Source organism: Scleropages formosus, chromosome 7 (assembly GCF_900964775.1).
Source record: "Scleropages formosus chromosome 7, fSclFor1.1, whole genome shotgun sequence".
NCBI lineage: Eukaryota > Metazoa > Chordata > Actinopteri > Osteoglossiformes > Osteoglossidae > Scleropages > Scleropages formosus.
In genome coordinates this window covers 19,035,372-19,056,618 of record NC_041812.1, presented here as the reverse complement: position 1 = coordinate 19,056,618, position 21,247 = coordinate 19,035,372, and the positions used below count along the sequence as shown (strand labels likewise).

Sequence of the window (21,247 nt, the reverse complement as noted above, 5' to 3'; positions counted from 1 at the left end):
ATAACAATATAGAATAAATAAGAAAATGTAGTGCTGAGAGAACGAATAATAAGGAGAGTCCAAGACAAGATTGAACAAGCCCAGGAGGATTTAAAATGAAGTTGTACTATGTACTCTCCATGGCAACACAAGAGCGCACATCCACTAAAACCCCAGGTAACAATCTTTTTAATAATCAATTAGTGAACTCACTGGTTCCTAATGTCTGTTTAACTTCCCTGCGGTGAAGGTGAGGCGGAAGTAGAGCTCTGGTACCCACACAACTAGATAAATTAGTCAGGCAGCTCATAAGCATCTGAAAGAAAAAGGCTGAAAAAGCAGAGTTTTATTTCTTCATGAAATGTCTCTTTTTTTATAGATCTTTTTGATTTCTGTGTTTGGCTGTTAAATGGACTGAATGTTCAATATTATGAGCTCCTGCAGTCTCCCCCAAATAAACAACCCTGTTATTTACCCACAATCTGCCATCTGCCTGACCTTCCTTGAACACCAGGTGTGTTGCAGCGCTAAGAGCAAGGTATACATTTAACGTAACATTATGACATCAAAGGAAGGAAGAGATGCAGCATTATTTTGAAGAGCCCACTTTTTATTTTGTTGTAGACAATGAAGACAGATGAGCAGGTGGGGCTGGGCAGACTGACTTGTATGTGATTGTTACAGACTGACCATGTGGATGAACTTGTGTGTGCTTCTGGTGAATCAATCATGCAGGTGAGTTGGTGTGTCTTTGTGTTTGGCAGGTTGGTAGGACGGAGACGGCAGTGAACAACCTGAATCCCGTGTTTGGGGAGAAGTTCCAGGTGGACTACCACTTCGAGGAAGTCCAGAAGCTCAAGTTTGCAATGTTTGACGAGGACAAGTGCAGTACCCAGCTATATGAACATGACTTTCTTGGGGAGTTCACCTGCACACTCGGGGTGGTACGACATCCCCCAACACCCTTTTCTTTACAGCTTCTGGTCCTTTGTGCTCCTTTGTCACACAGTTGCCGATATCTGACCACTCCTTTTGTACACCTTGCAATTTACATGGATGTTCAAACTGTTTGGAGACTTTAAAATTCATTTGCCTTGTAATATCCCATTTTGAGTACATTTGGCCTTCGACTGGTGAGCACAATTGGCGCAGGAAGTCTGTTAATAACTTGATTTGTTTGTAAATCCAACCATGATTTCACAATCAATAAAAGTTTAACAATGCTGGTGTTCCTCAGGCGAGGTTCTATTAAAAACCTCAGATAAAGCTGTAATGAATTAAAACGTTGCTGTAAGACTTTTGTTTATTTATTCCATTTTCAACTGCTCATTCTAGGCAAGGCTGCTTAGTTCTAGAGCCTAGCTTATAAACATAGGACATGGGGCAGGGTGCACACTGGAGAGGATGCAGGTCCATCACAGCAGTGTTATTACCTTATTAGCCTGAAACAATGTGCAACATTCATCAGCATTTATTTTATCTATTTTATATATTTTATCAGTGCAGTGATTGAAAACAATAATAATAAAGATGTACCTTGATTTATGGATAAGTTTGCCATGTAGGTTCTATAAAAGTCTCAGCTGTAGTTATAATAGAAATAATTTTACAACATTTGTATTACCTTTGAGTTACAATAAGTAAAAAAAAAAGCAAATTTAAAATGACTGAAAATAAAAATATCTTGTTTCCACAAAATCCTCTTTAATTCTGATTGTTGACTGACTTGTCTTGTAAACATGCAAGGTACATCGTGTTGCCATTGATCACAGACACAACTGCATGACACAAGTTCACTGCCAGTTGTGGTTCCACATTCCTGAAATGTTTGGTTGTTCTTTACTGCCGACAAACAGTGGGATGTGGAAGCGCAGGTGATGTTTACTTTGCAGCAAATTTTTATAAAGAGGCAAATGAGGAAAAGACAAAAATAAATCCCAAAAATCTTTGTATACTTGTAAGAGCTTGAACTTCATGACTCAAGCATCCGTGACATGAAGATCCAGTGTATTGCATCTTTTCTTTGGGATGGCTGTCACTAAACCTCAGAACTTCTCCTTTTTAACAGATTGTGTCCAGTAAAAAACTACATAGGCCGCTGATCCTGGGTAATGGGAAGCCAGCAGGGAAGGGGACCATCACGGTAAGAGACCTTCTTTTGGGCACAGATGCAGACATCACAAAAATGCACACACAGACATGTAGACTGACAAGGATACGTAAAAAAACACGTAGCGATGCATACCGTGAGACAAAGGAAGCATAGCCAGTTGCCCCCTATTGAAGTATGAAGCTATGCGGACTAAGAACAAGTAGGAAACGAAGAATTCAAATCAAAAGTATAGCGATGCCCTCGGAGCTTTGCTGTAGGTCAGGTGTTATGAACAACATGTTAGGCTGATATAAAAGGGGTGCAACTTGTATGCAAATGTTCAGATTAAAGTATACTTACTGTATTGTGTTTCACAGATAACAGCGCAGGAGTTGTCAGACAACAGGATAATTACACTGAGCCTGTGTGGGAGAAAACTGGACAAGAAGGTGAGAGGCTCTCCCTTCAAAAAGGAAGACTCTTACTGCTGTTAATAATGTTAATGTTTTTGTCTCACTTCTGTTTGACTCTTTAATTTTACACGATTCATGTATTTCGAGAGTTATATGTGTATTTCTAACATTCTATCAGGACTGTATTCTGTCAGGACTGCTTTTTTTGAGCAAACTGCAAATAGTCATCAGCCAACAATATTTCCAGTACGCGTGTCCCTTTCGACTCTCATGCATTGTATTTTAAAAATATATTGCTTTAAGAAATGGTGTGGGTTCTTCATTGCAGGACTTCTTTGGCAAATCAGACCCTTATTTAGAGTTTCACAAACAAGGGGAGGATGGGAAGTGGATGATGGTACACAGGACAGAGGTAAGAGTTGCAGAAAGGGTATGTTTTCATCTTCATGTGTTTAGTAGTATGGAGGGCACGGTGGCACAGCTGGCTTGGCTGGGTCCTGCTCTCTGGTGGGTCTGGGGTTCGAGTCCTGCTTGGAGTGCCTTGCGATGGATTGGCGTCCCATCCTGGGTGTGTCTCCTCCCCCTTCGGTCTTGTGTTGCCGGGTTAGGCTCCGGTTCACCGCGACCCCACTCGGGACAAGCGGTTTCAGACAGTGTGTATATGTGTCTAGTAGTATGACAAATGTTTCTCAGTGTAGTTTAAAAGAATAAGCATTCAGTGCATTGAAGTGTACTGAACACTCTTCGTGGGGTACTGTAACATTATTAATCAGTCAGTTTTTAGATTTTGCATTTGCCTGAAACTTTTCTTTAAAGCAACTTACAACGCTAATCTACGTACAGTTATTTACCCATTTATACAGCTGGGCAATTTAAGGTAAGTGCGTTGTTCAAAAGTACTACAGCTGGAGGTGAGATTCAAACCTGAAACCTGTGGATCTAAAGGGAGCTGCTCTAACCACTACACTACCAGTTGCAGAGCCTTTTGACTCTATAAAACAGTATTAATTATGTAACTGTGCTGTTTGTGCCTGGCACTGTACCAGTGGGTCACTTTGTTTTTCATAGTAATATACCTGAGTATGCGATTATTTACAAAACCCCACCAGCTATGCCTAATTTCATTTTAGGTGTTTGCATGCACTATTTTCAGCCATGTTTAATGACATCATAGCCAAATTACACCATATATTAAGAATATTTACATATTAATAAAGGCAAGCAAGCAACAAATTAAAAAATCCCTATATTTAATTCATATTAACAGTATCTCACATAATTAATAAATATTCACAAACACAGTTGCCGTCCACATTGGCTGGTTTAACCTGAAATGACTTCACGTAAATACAGACTGATCTAAAAGTAAAATATTATATCATCGTTACAGTGTTAGGTGTCAGGATAGTTTTGTCAAGATAATTTTTTTAAATTTAGAGTATGGACTACAGCTAATGTCATTAAATGACACCAAATTGTTTAATTTTTTCCTCTGGGGAAAAAAGTGCATTGTAAAATAAAGCATCCCAGAGAATGGTACCCACATGAATATTTCTTTTAAAAAGTCTATCTGCATTTTAAGAAACTTTGGTTTTAAGAATGTGAAAGTGCAAGAAGTTTTCATATGTTTTTTAGTTTTGATGAAGAAGAGGCAGGTGTCTTGTGCATTAAAGTAGGAGCTGGACAATCCCCACATGATATAGGTGCATGTGTGGTGACACGTGAAAACCATCCCTCTTGAATCTCTGAGGCATCCTCTGTGGCACAGGTGTATCTCACCTGGTGCAGATGGTTAGTGGCATTATTGTCATCAACTAGCGAGATGATGGAAACACCTGGTCTGAGTGAGTGTATGGATGAGAGTTTTTGGGAGTGCAAGTTGGTGAGTATCAGCAAAACATGTTCATAAGGTACTGTAACAGTGGCTGCCATAATGTAACTGGGTCTGATGGAGGATGGCACCAAGATGTATGAATGTGGGATGAGGTCATGCGGTGTACTGTTTCACTGTGCTGTTTTCTGTTCTAGGTAATTAAGAACACACTGGACCCAGTGTGGAAGCCCTTTACTATGCCACTCATATCTCTCTGCAATGGAGATGTAGACAGGAGCATTAAGGTAAGTACAGTAGGAAGTGGGACAGGTCATGTGGTCTCTTGAGGTGGGTAGTGAGAAGGAGCAATTTACATTATGATAAATTGAGAGTAGAGTCTTCATGGGATTGTCTGAGGAATGGGATTTTCATAGGATGACATCAAACAAACCAGAAATGGTTTTTTTCAAGTAGAGAATTTGTTTCTTTTTCAGAGGATTCTGAGGATCTCTGTCTGATGGGGCTGTACAGTGACTAAGCTACCTTGTGTACTGTGCTTACTGACTTTAACTTGTCCTGTTCTGTTGGTGGGTGACTGTTGCCTGGGTGTCTTCTCTAGGTGAAGTTCCACAAAATAATTCCCAAAAATAGGTTCTGGAGACACTTCCACACTGGGAGAATTAATACAGAACTAAACAAGATCATGGGTTGTGAGAATAAATTGACAAAACCTTGGCTTATTATTTAATTTGCAAGTTTATCTCCTTACCTTTTCCCTGGAAATGGGAGCTTCTGCAAATTTTCTAGTAGTACTTTGGGGTAGAACGAACGTGAAGCTCAGATGAAACCCTGATCTCTCATTCCGATACGTCGTCTCTGTTCTCTTCTCATCATCATCATCATCATCATCATCATCACAGATCATCTGTTATGACTATGACAACGATGGAGGCCATGACTTCATTGGAGAGTTCCATACCACTGTCACTAAAATGATGGAAGCCCAGAACTCAGAAGAGGTAAGGAAGATGATTCTACTGCACACAATTTAAGGGTACTAATAGCAGGAGTTTGGGGGAGAAGTGTTTTAATAATTATAGTGCCACAGAATATAAATTGGCATATGTGAACAACTTCTCTCTGTGGACTTTCTTTTAATTGCTGCATCGCTCTTCTCCTATAAGAGCGTGGTAAAGGTAAAAGTAGTAATTGAATAGTGATGATGATGATGACAGCAGTGATTATAGCATACCTGGATGGGTAATCCCAGAAATCATGTAGTTTTGCATGTCATGCCCTGGATGCTGTTCTGCATGTCTAGCACAATGCTTACAGGACAGTAATAGATTGCTGGGCACTTTGCAGCCCATCTCAGTGATACCCAATATAGAGCAGAAAAATATAGCGAGTTTTTAGTTGATTGAACTACAGCATGTCAGAAACAGACAGAAAGAACATGGGCACACTGTGTAAACCATGTAAAATCGTTGCATTGATTGTATCTGTTTTGATTTGACCCATTCGGCGGTGAGAAGAACTTATCGTTGCAACTACTTTCCATTGGACTACTGTTTTCACTGAGCATTTAGCTTCTGCTTCTTTTTCATGAGCTTCAAATATAAAAATATATTAAAATATACAGATTGTAATAACTGTTTTATAGAGCTCATGCTTTATCCACAACATCCACAGCTACTTGCATAGCTTTACAGTTTTCTGGTTTTACTGACTTTGAACTGACAGCTGCACAGTTCCAGTTTAATTTGGTCTAAGTACCTTATCCGTGGGTTTTGCAGCATTACCGTTCATGATGTTTGAATTTAGATGTTTGAACTTTCTGGTCACAATCCCATTTCCTTGCACCACCTCATGGAAACATTTTTGTGTTGATTCTGTTGCCATGAGTTTTTATTATGCAGCTCATATGGGAAGGGCTTTGGATGAAATATATTTTTTCATGATTAGGTATTAATTAAAATGTATAATGTTTCTGTGTTATTGACTTGTGATGAAAATAAATGAAAAATCAGGCATACAAGGTACATGAAACCCAAAATAAAATAATGTGATAATCATGTTGCCTGGACCCAGTTAATAATCATATGTCATAATTATTGTCTTTCCTGACCTTAGAATCCACCGTGTCTTTTTTCTACGTGTATTAAATTGTCTTTGAGCACAGCACAAGCAGTGGTTTTCTTTCTGATTCAATGTTCTTGAAAACCCATAATTTTCTGTGTTCCTCAGCATCCATCATTCTGCCACTTCTGGTAAAATTTTGGTACATTATAGACAGAATGATATGTCATCCTTCTATAACTGTGTAAACTGTGTATTTTATGTTCTCAGGTTAGTTTTGGATTTTTTCATGATAGAGGTATAAATTAGAGGGATTTGGAGTAAAGAAATAATTCGCATTTTTAACATTTTCTTCCAGATTGAATTTGAATGTATTAATCCCAAGAAACAGAAGAAGAAGAAAAGCTACAAAAATTCTGGCATCATTATTCTGAAGTCATGCACAGTAAATATCGACTGTCAGATCACAAAGCTCATTGATCTGCCTTAATTGATAATTATCACTCTGATTGCATAACTAAAGACTGAAATACAGACTAGGCCAATCTTGCTTTTTAAATTATTTTCAACTACAAACACAAAATTAATGAAAGCATAATTTTGCTCAAGGCTCTTTCTTTTTTTGGTCATGGATTAAATAGTATCATGAATAGACTTGGAGCTTATTATTACTGAACATGTTCACTTCCAGTGTTATGGCTTTTGATCACCTTTCCTAAGTATTTAATTTTTCTTTTTGATAATTTGTTTGAGAATATGCTGCTTTATACAACTGTTGTGCTCTGTTCTCTGCATTAAATTTTTACTTTGGTTACTTAGTCAAAACAGCATCTTGTATGCTGTGTGCATAGACTGTAACATAAAAAATGATGCATATGAAATGGGTGGCCTAAATGTGGCAAAACTGAAGATTGCACTGACATATTTCTAAACCCAAATATTAAGTCAGCATCTGTAGTCCTTACGAGAAACAAATACCCACTTAAGGTTAGCAATAAGGATTCATGTTTAGGCAGTGCATTTAATATCGGAGTGGATTTAGACGGAGTGGGTAAGAGTCTGCTTTCTTTTCACAGATTGCAAGAGACTACTCCTTTCTGGACTACATCCTGGGAGGTTGCCAACTAATGTTCACGGTGAGTACTGGGATGTCTCTACTGAAACACATTAACCCACCCGTTCCTACTTAGTTTCTCCACAAACTCTCATAAGCAAGCAGGTGAGAACACAGACCTTTGGATGCAGTTCCATTTCTGCCGCACACAGACCTTTCAGGTAATGGCAAGCGAAATGCGATGTAGCTCAGAATGGAAAGGGTAGTTTTTATAGTCTGTGTGGTTTGGCGGGTGACTGGTTTGGACTTTATGCATTCGTCTGAGCTCTCTGGGTTTCATGGCCCTCCTTCCTGCCATTGACCACCTCTGAGTTGAGTAACTCCTGTATTTGGATAAAGTACACTTAAGAGCTTCAGCTTTTCCTAACGGCTATGAGATTCGTTGTCCACACTTCGTATTACACATATTTGCTGATTGTCTCTTTTGACGAAGGTTTTTTCCTCTGATATGAACAGGCTCTATATTTAACTCTGACATTTCCTCCTTCTTACGTGATTGTCAGAAAGATGCAGGGAGAGAGGGAATGTTGGGTTGTCATAGTAACCGTGACCCATGCAGAAGCGGTTTGTACGTCTGAGGATAAAAGGGGGAGGTAATATATACACAAACAAACCGCATAGATACAAGTATACAAAATAATATGTTTGAGAGGCAAAACACACACATCCTAAACAGTATGCAGGAGACAATAAAAACACAAGTTTACATGCGAAAGGCCACATAGAAAAAAATAATCTCAGATACTACATAGAAAGACACAGGTCACTGTGTAAAAATGCATAGAAATGTCTCCAATTCTATACAAACACACAAGTTACACACGTTACATTCTACATACAACGTATAATAGTGCATACAAACACACTCCCACATGTCTGAAATGACACTTAAACCAGCAAGTAAGGATGTCGTGGAGGAAAATACAAACATCCATGCAAGTACATGAAAGTACATGTGAATATCCAAGCTAACATAGCAGAGACTACATACAAATGTGCCACACACTGAGGGAAAGGGCTTGTATAACAAGCTGACAAGTCGGAGAGAGAGCATGGAAGAAATGCTGCAGATGAGGTCTTAGTGGAAAAAGGAAAATACTTTAGTGTCAAGGATGCTTTTAATACCCTTCAGTTTGCTCTCTGATTATTGAAATATGTAAAATGTGTATCTATTTGTGTCTTGTGGATATAAAACTCACTTTTAAGAACTTTTAAGCACATTAATATGAAGTCCTTGCCTTTCATCTGTGATTCTGACCTAAGCCAATATCGTTGTCAGGGATTGTAGCTGTTCAAAAAATGTTTTATCAAAATGAACCTTCCCCCTTTTTTTTTTTTTTCCTGCTGTTTTTCATGAGAACTTACTGGGATAACGACTTAATGTGTTTACGGGGTTTCACAACCCCCTGTGCTGAAAAACAAGAAGGTCTGTTGAAGTGGGTTGTGACTGCTGGCAGTGTGGAGCAGTGGTTATTGTGGAGAGATGGTCAGGGTAACAGTGTTCTGCAGTGGTCACTGTGGACCTGAGGTCAGAGAAGCAACACTTTAGAAAAGTACTATATGTTATTGCGGCATTGGCCTGGTCGTGTCTGTACATATTTTACTGTACCTTCTTGTTTTTTTATTGTAATGTAAAACGCAGTGAGGCAGGTGATGAAGAAACGCGAGTGATATTCAAAATTTAGCCCAAGTTTTTCACAAAAGGCCTGAAAAGACCTTGCACTGAATTCCAAACAAAATGCCATAAATGAACAAGGGTGGCATGGTGGAGCAGCAGTGGGCACTGGTGCCTTACAGTCAGGCGGGTAGGGGCTTTGTAATCACATGTGGGTTCAATTCCTGTTTTGTCTGTGTGAAGTCTGTATGTTCTGCATGTGTTTGTCTGGGTTTCCTCCCACAGACCAAAGACATGTGTTTCAGATAAACTGGCAGCTCTTCATCGTCCTTACTGTATGAATGTGTGAGACACTGTGCATGTGTCTACCTTGAAATGCACTGGCTTCCTGTCCAGGGTTTACCCTGCCTAGCTTAGTGCTCTATGCCTTCAGGACATGCTCCAGACTCTCATAGCTCTGCTTTACGATAAGTAATTGTCAACAGTGAAGGAGCACTGTCCCATCAGATCGATTCGCCAGTGGAGAAAAAAGTAGCTTTATCCTCGCTGCTGTGGTAACCAGTTACGCTGTAGAAGCTCACAGTCGCTGTTCTTTACCCAGCTGCTCGTCTTCTTCCTTCTCGCATCTTTATAGTGACAACTGCTCAGTCAATAAAAAATGTGCAGGTGTGCTTATCCGTGACAGTGCATGGTCCCGATCAACTCCACATTGTTGGCGACGCTGTTTTTTTGCATTGTGCTTTGTAGCTCTGCCGTTCTCCACGTTACACTACTTAACGTGTATTAATGATGACATTTAACCTACTTTTATACATATGTACATATGAATTTCTGTACTTTTAAGTGAACGCACGTAAGTCTGAATGTAGAATCCAGCAAAAAATGAAGTTTTGCTGTCTTTAACTGGCCAAGCTGAGTCAGTTTCACTTGTATTGTTATTTACTTCGTTCTCATAAGGAATTGCAGAGCTTTGAGTGACGGGTCAGCAGTCTCTCTCGCACCGTAATTGCATTTTGTGCCCTCGCCTGGTGTGACTTGCACTGAACTGTAATAATGTGAAAAAGCCTTAGACGTCAGCCTTAGCCTATTACAGGACACAAGAAGCATGTCCGCACTCCACCACAGCAGAGCGGGTGTAAGGCGTGTAAGTCACACTTCGATTGTGTAAGATCCCATCTCCACCTGTCACTCTGGCAGTGATTGATGCTGTCTGGCAGCACCTCGGCAGCCCTAAGAGAGAACGGGATAGAAAAGGACTGCGTGAGCGATGGCTGCACAAGCAGCAAAGTTCCTTCTGTTCTGGGTACCAGTCCGGTACACAATTGTAAAGAGGTGTAGGGGATGTGAGGAAGGTGGTCACTTGTCCGTAGGATTCCGAGACCAGTGCCACTCAACACTTTATGTAAACTTTATTATTGTCAACCTATGAAGAGCTGTTCGCCGTTCGATAATTTGAGGGAGGGAAGTATTTTCCAGGTGGGAGGTGGAGATGCGGAGAGACGGCGTACATCAGAAGACAGATGAAGTCATCAGCAGCAGCAGAGTCGAGCTCAGGGGAGCTGTGGTGTGCTGAGTACTGTAGCAAGAAAGAAAAGTGTGAAGTACTCTAATACTCATATGAACATTTGCGACTATGTCCGCCTTTCCGAATTCACTTCGGGGTCATTGTTGTGTAGAAAGGTATTACTATAAATGGTCTGAGAAAATTTGCTCAATATGGATAGTGCATGCTGCACACTGCAGTGTAGCAAAACATAACTATTTGCTTTTCTGCATACATTCAAAATATGACCACAGATTTTTCTTTAATTCTTTGGTGGTGCCTTTCCTAAAAGTACTGCAGTATTGCAGCGATCTTAAGTCCATTGAATTTATATTGAACTGCAGTCATAATACTAATAACGTTTCACTGCAGTCACAATACTGATACGGACAGAACCCTCCTGACTTTATAAGTGCGGTGTGTGTTTGTGCATATTGGTTTAGCCATCTTTGGCATGCCAGTGTGATTGTCTGTGGTGTGTGTTTTCATCTCCTCATTCATGAATACCCTTGTCGATCATTGGCACCTCTTGGCGTACCTTTTAGGTGGGAATTGACTTCACAGCCTCCAATGGGAACCCGCGTGAGCCCTCCTCCCTGCACTACATCAACCCACTGGGCAGCAACGAGTACCTGTCTGCCATCTGGGCTGTTGGCCAGATCATCCAGGACTATGACTCGTGAGTCCTGGGTTATGACATTGTCATGGGGAAAGAGCGGTGGCCATTCCCACCTCCTATTAACTAAATGGAACCACCCTTATGACACATGTGCAACAGACATACACTCACCCTGCTAAGCAACCACACCTTCACACAGCATGCCCATATACACAGAAATATTCTGACTCAGGGAAGCTAAACCACATCAATAAACACTAATTCCTTTTTCTGCCCTGCTGTGGTCTGCATTAAGTGCTGACACCGAATCTGCATAGAAAAGCATTTCCTCTATTGATGGCAAATGTGGATAAAGAATGCAAACTGATTCTCTGCTCTTTCTTATTTTCCTTCAGAGACAAGATGTTTCCAGCTCTGGGATTCGGAGCTCAGCTCCCTCCTGACTGGAAGGTAACTGGTTTTGAGTTTTTTTCTCCACATCAAGTGTAAAAAATTTGCAGAGCGCTTGAGTTACACTTATACTCAGAAAGCATGACATTGGCCGTCTTTAATCTTCTGACAGCCTCATAACAGGCATAACAGGGCAGAAATGGATGCCTCTTGAAACTTATTTTTACAAATGGAACAGAAGGGGTCAGCTTATCTAGCTGTCCTAGTGAGTCAGGACTAGATGTCAATGTGACAGTTGTCAAATAATTTAATCAGAAGTAGACAATTATTTTCCCTTGCAAAATCATTTTTGTAAGGGAAAATACTTATTTTCCCTTTTTGTGCAGTTTAGCTAAGAAATGCTGTACAGATGATGGTGGTGAATTATGACAGATTATATTGGATGCTCAGGGGACCATAAATGTCCAGCTAACCATTTAGTTACATGCTATTTATCCTCTGCAGCTTCAATTATTAGATCAGAGCAATGGCCGTGTAAGTGTATGTCACTTGTGTCTCCTTGACATGTCTCAGTGACCCCCCCCCACACCACCCACAAAGTGTCTGACCATCTAGTGTTGATGGATGGAGAGGTGTGAACGAGGGCGAGTGCAAACATGTAAAATCCAGCATGAAGGGGTAGAGGACTGATTCAAACTCGTGCCAAGACCCTCCAGCAAAGTGTCAGACTCGCTTCAGCTGAACAAGCTACATCTGTGGAATGAACACAGCTAGGGTGGGATGAGGACGACCACCCTTGTTGACTGGAACTGGCCACCCCTGGCACAATATGTGCACATTCTCGATTATGCAACCGGTTCACGGTTCCGCGCGGGTTGCCATGGCACTGCACTGAGGAGATGAACAAGGGAAGGAGGAAGGGAGCAGAAAAAGGGAGGGGATGAGCAGCTTGGTGTTTGAAGAGGAGCATGCTGCGTGTCGGGTCCACCAAGCAGAGCCACAGTTCGAGTCAAGAGGAGGGGAAGGGTGAGGAGAAAGGAGCTAGAGGGGTGTGAAGTAGGTAGGGGAGGACACAGGGTGATGTCTTTTTTCCAGAGTGGTGGATCAGATCCTGCCCACTGCTGAGCTTTGATCACACTTGATCTCCAAACAAAGGCACTTGTTCCCTGCTCTCTCCATTAGCATGCTTCTTACCATGGAAACGCTTCCTGGTGTTGTTAATTCTCATGGCCTCTTAATCCCCCCTAAACTTCTTCCCCACTACCTCCAGGTGTCACACGAGTTTGCAATCAACTTCAACCCCACTAACCCCTTCTGCTCAGGTGAGTGTCTTGCAGTATCAAGGCAAATGGTAACTTTAGATTCACGATCAGAGATGGGTTTTGTAGAGAATACATGAATGGTTGAAGCTCTAAAGGTGCTTAAACTGTTTGGATGGGCACTGTTAAGTACATCTTAAGTACAAGGAGAGATACAATCTGGCATGAAACAGCAATTGCAAGTATTTTCTGTCCACAATAAGCTGAATTATGTGAAGTGGTTACAGAGCTGTTTGACTGAAGTTGAGATGTTCTAATATTCACTTCATGGCAGTGCAGTCTCTGGAGAGTCAGGTGTGGCCTCCATGGTGACAGGTGTATCTTGTTACCTGCCCGGCTAGGTGTGGAGGGCATCGCCGAAGCCTACTCCGCCTGTCTGCCGCATATCCGGTTCTACGGCCCCACTAACTTCTCCCCCATCATCAACCACGTGGCACGCTTTGCCTCACAGGCCATCCAGCAGGAGACAGCTGCGGTGAGTGGGACAAGTGGCAGACACAGGGTGAGGGCTCAAATGAGATGCACAGAGGCAGCAGTGTTAATACTGGTCGCCATGACCTTGTTTTAAACCAGACTGCTGGGGTTAGGGCGCTGCATAGGCGGTGTGCACGGCACTTGCATCCTAGTACAAATAAACTCCTGAAAAGCTTCCACTCCAGTCACCAGGTTCGGTGTATTCAGTTGTATTCCCAGGTACACTTCAGGTCCTCTACACAAATACACTGAGAGCCTAGTGATGAAAAGGTTCTCAAAACCATTTCACATATCTTCCCCAACAAGAGGACTAATGAACAGTACTGGAAAGAGTAACATTTCAAAGTGGCCCGAGAACCATGTTAATATGCTGCGTCTTTCCGGAAAAAAGAAACAGAAAGCGAAAACAATCTGCTGTGCAAGAACAGAATGGTGCTCAAATTATTGCCAAAGCAAAATTGGATCAGTTTTACCTCAAGAGCCAAAATTCTGCTTACAAAACTACGGGTTGGTTTCCCTCTTAGTAATAAACACATGGTTGTGATTAATAAACAAGCACAATTCATTAAATAAAACTACACTGAAGGCTTACACTCCCTCCGTTTCCAGTAGGCTGGCAATATTATGTAACTCCTTCATGTGTCTACAGAATAAAAGAATACGCATTATCCCTGGGTCAGTAGATAATATGTGAAACACATATTAACAAGTAGCATAAATAAAGGAGAACCACGTCTTAATCCCTGCTTAAACAGTAAGCACATCCACCCAAATGTGTAGAGGAGGCAGACAGAGAAAAGATAGAAAAAAGAAGGTTAACTCTATTTGTATCCTTCGTCATGAGTCTTCTCTTCATTTACAGTAATGTTAGGGTGTTCTGTGTCAAGACACTATCTGAGATGTGAGATCCTGGCAGCTTTCTTACACAGCACCAGCAGCCCTCAGGTCTTCCCACCCTGTGTGTTTTATTCATTTACATGCTATAATGTGAGCCTTGGAGCTGAGCTCCTGTTTTAACCCTGACTTGCTGAGCGTAGTCAAGAAGCTCCAGCTCTCCTAGCTCCAGTGTGACTCCAGTGCGACTCCACTTCTAGCAGGTGGACCAGGTGACCTGCAGCCTTGGGGTTCCTTGGACCTCAATATTCAGTAATTAAACTGTCCTGATACTCTGTCCTTTGGCTGGTGAAAATCTGTTGAGCATCCACTGTTTTGCAAGTACTGCGAGCATCAGCAGTTCAAATCATTGTAGGTGTATGTTTGTGTGTTTTTTTTGGTAGCGTAGTCTCAGATCAGTTACAAAGGGTTCATACAGGGATAATATGTCTTATCATTGTAAATAGAATTATGATGACTTTAATCATAATTTTCGGGGGGTGCGGTGGCGCAGTGGGTTGAACCACAGTCCTGCTCTCCGGTGGGTCTGGGGTTCGAGTCCCGCTTGGGGTGCCTTGCGGCGGACTGGCGTCCCGTCCTGGGTGTGTCCCCTTCCCCCTCCGGCCTTACGCCCTGTGTTGCCGGGTAGGCTCCGGTTCCCCGTGACCCCGTACGGGACAAGCGGTTCTGAAAATGTGTGTGTGTGTGTAATCATAATTTTCCCCTTTTAGGAGATAAAAGTGAGGCGACCATTGTATTCTGATCTTTGCTATGGTTACTCAAAAAGTCAGTGAACATGTGTATGCTTTCCTCATTGTTGCCAATTCCTATGAGACTTATGGATGTGGCCATTGTGGAGAATGGTGGTCCGGAGCACAGCGGTGCCTTCCACAGTTCTTTGTCGGTTTGGCTGTAAGGGATTCAGCTGCGGTTAGGCTTGCAAGCTTCTCCTGGGATGGAGTTTCTCATTCAGCCCATCTTAGTGGGCACTGTAATGATACCCCATTGACTCACATTAACATTTAATGCTGGTATGATGGGAAATAAAATTCCAGCATCGCCACTTATCTGCAAAATCCCCACGACTACGTTAGATTAATTGCACGTAATGATTTAGCCAGTTGGTGTGTTAGTTAATTCCCTCCAAAACTAAAAGAAGTAAAGCTCAATAGTAATAATTCAGGGTGCAAAAAAATGCCGTAAGTTTTCAAGTAAAATCTGACTGTATAGAAATAAACAATTAATATAGTTGGTGTGATCAGATAACAGTTATTATTTACACTTCCTCCCCTTTAAAGACTTTGCACAAAGAGCAGTTTGTCTATAATTGCACGCTGTCACCTCATAGATAATGCTGTACATTCTATTTAAAGTGTTTCTCAACTGTCTTACGCTGCATCATGTTGCATAATTATTTTGCTTTTTTATGACAGATTTCCAAAATTCTGTCTCTACAGGTGAAAGTTTACATTTAGCTCCTGCAGTTGCTCTGCTAAAGAGAAAAATGGCATAACATTTGACAGAATTTAAAAATTCCACTTTTTACTAACTTTTTTTTCCTTACTTTAATTATACTGCACTGCCTGTGGTCCCAGGGAACGTGATAAAATACTAGACAATGTGAAAAAAATAAAAGGCTGGACAGTATTCCATTTTGGGAGCGCCCACAGTGTGTACAGCAGGTTTCACTCCAGGTGATGCATGATTCTGCGGGCACAGCCAAATGCCCGTGAGGTCGGGGTCAGCTCCACTAAATGAAGAAAAAAAGAACTCAGTCATCTTTGGCCGCCATGGCAACGGCACAGTTCCGCCGCCAGTCGATCCTGTCGAGTGTCGGCCCTAAGGCGGTCTCACGGGCATGGCAGCCAACACGCCCAGGAGCCACTGAATGTGCTGCTTTACCAGCGTGTACCGACCAGGTCTGGCACCTCTTACGGCACAGTTCGGCAGCATGCTCTCAAAGTGACCAGGGTGCTGCGATGAGCGCGCTCGCAGGTCTAGAGCGAGCCTCCCAGCAATGTGTGTCCCTGACAGTTCCTTCTCAAGGGTGTTATTTTTAACTGTGTTTTCACCTCATTTTTTAAATAGGGCTCAAAGCCACATTTTAGCCCCTGTGTACATACTGTCACCAGCATGACTCGCTCCTTGTGATTGAGAACTCTTTGCTGATGACTTCATCCAGAGGAAGATCTGGCATCTAAATTTACAGGTGTATTAACAAAGTGCCTGCACAGCTATCTATCCTAATCCACTGTGTGGATTTGTTCTCCTTTTCCGTTTGGCATCGTTGGCTGACAGATGCTAGCAGTCAATCTTTGTGAGCCACCGCAGAGCTCAGCAGAAGGCTGCTTTTCTTGTTCTTTTGTTTTTTAATGCCCGACCACGAGCTCTAGCAGCATAGCAGCAGACCCTTTGCATATCTGGCAGGGGAGTGTGGCGCAGGTCTGCCATTATACACTGCAGGTGGAACCATTGCTGCACCCTCATTAATGAGTCACTAATAAGCAGGCCTGTTAGCGCATTAAAAAGGCAGACATCTGAGTGCACAAAGCGGATGGGCGACTGTGGCAAACTCCCCAGTGCAGGTGACATGCCAAATAGGAACAAGTGGAGAGGAGGGGGCTGAATCCTGGGGATCCCTAGATTTGTAGGAGGGGGCAGAGACATAAGGCTTACTGTGCACAGGACGTGAGGGCAGTAGTCCACAAAGACTGACACCATCCAGATTCCTGACTTCCACTGTTACTTAAATGGAGACGTTTGAGTGTGAATTGTGTACCTGTATTCCTTGCATAACAGGGCTAATTTGTTCGTGAAATCACCCTATGATCTTGCTTTGATTGCGAGACTGAGGATTTATTTCCACTAATGTAATGGTTTTCATGTTATTGAAGCTGTTCATAATACTGAAATAAGTTAATGGTTACATGTTTTTCATTTATTTATTAAAGTTAATATTCAGGGGCAGCAACAAGCAAAGCGGTTAGAGCCTTGCATGGAAAGGATCCAAGTTTGAATCTGACTCAAGCTGTAGTGCCCACATTCAAATTCTTAACCCTGAAATGCTACTGTAAAATTCACCCTGCTGTATAATAAGTATAAATAATATGTATAACTGGCTTTTAGTCATTTTAGAGAAAAGTGTCAGGTAATTTATTATTATTATTATTATTATTATTATTATTATTGTGTTGTCTGCTGTTTTTCTTATTTACCTTTTACCTTAATTCATGACTGTGATTGGTTGAGACTGTGAATGTGGAGTTAGAAATTTATTATTGATTTTTTTTGTGGAAAAAGTTAGATCATGTTGATAAAGTGCTTAAAGTTTTTTTTTGCTTGAATAATCTGTCTTCACCAAGTGCCTACATTAATATAGATGAGTTCAACCATCACTACTCGTTCATCCATCCTCCACCATTTTCTCACAGGAACTAAATATCTGCTATTTTTTTTTAATAATTGTCAATATTTAGCACTTCTGCATTTTAGCCTGATTGCACGTGCATCAGGCTCATCACTTTATTACTGATGCTTTGTATTTAAATAATGCTCATTTAATTTATGCCACTTGGTACACGTAAGAGCAGCTGTTTGAAGAGCAGCTTTAAAACCTGTTATATTTATAAAGAGCTGCTTAAAACAGCCCCAGGTCTGCTATAAGTGTAGACTGAGAGTTCAAAACATTAACAACAAGGAGGCTTAGGTGGAGCAATTGTGGCCATTAAGGTCATCTTCTCTGCAGCTGATGGTTCTCAACCCCTTAACTGCGCTCACCTCCCCTTCCTGAGTGATCTCTTTCCTTCATCAGTGCACAGTGTGTGTTCCGCCTCTGCTGTCTGACAACTTTGTCCTCTCTGACAGCTAATCGAGTGTGGAAAGATATAATCTCATAAGCCAGGTGCTCCATTTTTTTTTGGCCCAATAACAGTCATCTCTGTTCCATGATCTGATTTTGCTTATGATTTAGGACAGTGAGATGTTTTGTGTTTTTTTTATAACTTGTTTTATTCTGATTTGTGACTTTGGACATGTTTTAAGTAGGCTTATAGCTTCAGATTGAAGTCCTTTAAATTACCGGTCCTGTTGACTCAATCTGAGAAGCGTTTGAGAAGAGTTTCCCATTTATAGTTCTCCTGTTCTCCTTCTCTGACAGCCACAACCTTGTACTCTTTCATCTGACATCTGTCCTTTATGCTTTCTTTTGCAGGACTTCTCTCCACCATCTGTTTTCCTCCTCTCTCATGTCTACCTTCATCTCTGATTCCAGATTTTAAATAAAACTCCAAAGTTTTGTGTTCGTCTCAGTGGACTTTTCTGAGTCTTGTACTAAGAAAATACAATTCTCAGATCATAAGCAAGCAGCAGGGAGTCCAGGAAAACAGTTGCATATGACCAAGTGAATTATTGCACTTTTATTAAAGTCCTTCAAAGTGGTTCTTGCATGTGTGAAAATTTTATTTCTGTTTATTACTTTTAGAGCTGTGTGCATCGTGTGTGAATGATATCTTACTTTGTGTGAATGATGTCTCGGTCTGGGTGAATACCGTTTCAGTCCTTGTGTTAACGTCTCTGCGTAATACTTTGTCTGAAGCCTCTGGGTGTTTGTTCAGTAACACTTGAGGAACATTGATTTCTCTCCCAACAACCTTGCTTCAGTGACAACAAAAGAAACCTGGCAAGGAAAGTGTAAGGTATTTATAGTCCTCCAAACTCTGCTCGCCGTGTGAATCAGCAGTGCTGTGTTTTGACCATTTTGACCAAACAGTGCTATTTTGCCCTAGTGAAGAGAAAAAACCTAATACAGGCCACATCCCCTTCCATTCAGAATGTCAGCCAGTGATCATTTGCATAGTTGCTCTTTCATTTATTTATCCATGTCAAAAACTGTGATATTGCAACAGTTAAAAATAACGTCCCTGTCTTTCCTGTCACTAATTTTGTGCTTCTCAGTAAACCTGCAGTAGTCCATATGCACAGTCATAATGACCATGGAAAAACAAGCCAGAGGTGCACGATCAATCTGGACAAAAATTCAAATGTCTTTTCTGTTTGTTGTACCCTCAACCCCACTGTCCTCCTGCAGCAGTACTTCATTCTGCTCATCATCACAGACGGTGTGATCAGCGATATGGACGAGACACGCCATGCTGTTGTGCAGGCCGCCAAGCTTCCCATGTCCATCATCATCGTTGGTGTGGGCAACGCTGACTTTGCTGCCATGGAGTTTCTGGACGGGGACAACCGTGTGTTGCGTTCCCACACAGGCGAGGAAGCCATCAGGGACATCGTCCAGTTTGTCCCCTTCCGAGACTACCGCAATGTGAGTGACCTTTTGCCGCAGTTTGATGTGCTGCTCTTAAGTCATCTACACATAAGAAAGCTTTTTAAAGAATTTACATTCCACAGCATGGAGTTTCTTTGATGCTTCTTGAAACGGGAATTTTGTACATATTTCCAATCAGTTTTCCCATAAAGCTGTTCACACTTTGCTCATATTACTTTATTTTAAAGAGCAGAAGCATTATGACAGTATACAATCAATACTGCAACAAAGGTATTAACTAAGATGTTCTTAAAATGTTAACTAAAAACTTGTAGACTTTTTTAATCAAGTCTGGTTTACTGACATCATGTAGTTGTGACTGTCCGCTGTAAATTTAAATTTATTCATTTAGCAGATACTTTTCTACAAAGCAATGTATAAAGATTACTATGTAGTATTTAGCTGAACCTTTATCCAGGGTGACTTATAATGCTAGATACCCTGCAGTAAAATCCATACCCTCATTTGCCCATCTATGCACCATAATAATGCAACACACATACATACACACTATGGGCAATTTAGTCATCAATAAACCCGAAACACACATCTTTGGACTGTGAGAGAAAACCAGAGCACCCAGAGGAAACCCACATAAACACATAATAAAATGCAAACTCCACACAGAGTGAGCGGGGATTGAACGCATATCTAACCACAAAGACCAGGCACTGTGTGACCCCAGCATTATTCGCTGTGCCACCATGTTGCCTCTGTGTTGGTGAACCGGAGAAAGACCAAAGTGAATTTACAGTACAGAGTGTGACGTCTTAAATGAACAAAACGTGGAGAGCTATGAGATGATAACCGTCGCCCAGGATGAGGAGCCGTCCTGCAGCACGTGTGTGAACAGGAGTAGAAGTAGGAGGAGGAGTGGGTGTTTTTGGCCTCATGTGACTTCCTCTACAGAAGGAGTGAGCAAACACCAGAGCCTGGCACGCACCCTTCTATAGGAAACCAGAAATTAATTTAAACCTGGAACTGCAGATAGGCAGAAATTGAGCCAGTCCTGCCAAATCAGCAGAGAATTCTAGGAATGCAAGGATTAACTGCTGTAAAACTTGAATCAATCTACTGCAAGTAATTCTATCAAATATATTTAAAAAAATTTTTTTTTTTTTTTTTTTTTTTTTGGTTTGATTTTGTTTGCAGGCTCCGAAAGAAACTTTAGCCAAATCAGTCCTGGCAGAGCTACCGCAGCAGGTCACTCAGTATTTCAAACAGAGGAACCTGGCCCCCAAGAACAGCACGCCAGATTGAGGGGTCGATGCCCAAGGCCACACCCGGAACCAGCCTGCATGTTGCCAATCCCCCCCATCCCCTCCACCCCTGTGCTGTTTACGAGGCATAATGAGCAAAAGAACTGCATGAACGTTCAGAAATCCATTTGTATGTACCTTGCGCATTTTTGAAATCCACGTTCTTCATCACAGTCAAAGACTATAAAGGAAAGCTACGAAATACATTTGAACAACAGAACCTCCACACAACTCTAGGCTGAATCCAGAAAAAAAGGAAAAATAATGACTGAATGTACATTTGTACTGATGTTCCTTGTTTTATTATTATTGTTCTTGGTTTCTAAGAAAATAATTGTC

The 21,247-nt window shown here is 41.5% G+C and overlaps 1 protein-coding gene across 8 annotated transcripts in view; it reads left to right on the top strand.

The window, feature by feature from the left end:
* Positions 1–21,247, top strand: part of cpne2 (copine II) — a 36,583-nt gene extending 15,336 nt beyond the window's left edge. For all 8 annotated transcript variants that reach the window (XM_018726654.1, XM_018726658.1, XM_018726650.1 and 5 more), the window contains 14 exons: positions 744–923; positions 2,048–2,122; positions 2,449–2,520; positions 2,813–2,896; positions 4,513–4,602; positions 5,218–5,316; positions 6,735–6,821; positions 7,453–7,512; positions 11,194–11,327; positions 11,663–11,717; positions 12,928–12,979; positions 13,318–13,451; positions 19,410–19,646; positions 20,802–21,247. In XM_018726654.1, coding sequence (XP_018582170.1) covers positions 744–923; positions 2,048–2,122; positions 2,449–2,520; positions 2,813–2,896; positions 4,513–4,602; positions 5,218–5,316; positions 6,735–6,821; positions 7,453–7,512; positions 11,194–11,327; positions 11,663–11,717; positions 12,928–12,979; positions 13,318–13,451; positions 19,410–19,646; positions 20,802–20,909 — 1,467 coding nt within the window. In that variant the 3' untranslated portion in view covers positions 20,910–21,247. The remainder of the gene's footprint in view (positions 1–743; positions 924–2,047; positions 2,123–2,448; positions 2,521–2,812; positions 2,897–4,512; positions 4,603–5,217; positions 5,317–6,734; positions 6,822–7,452; positions 7,513–11,193; positions 11,328–11,662; positions 11,718–12,927; positions 12,980–13,317; positions 13,452–19,409; positions 19,647–20,801) is intronic.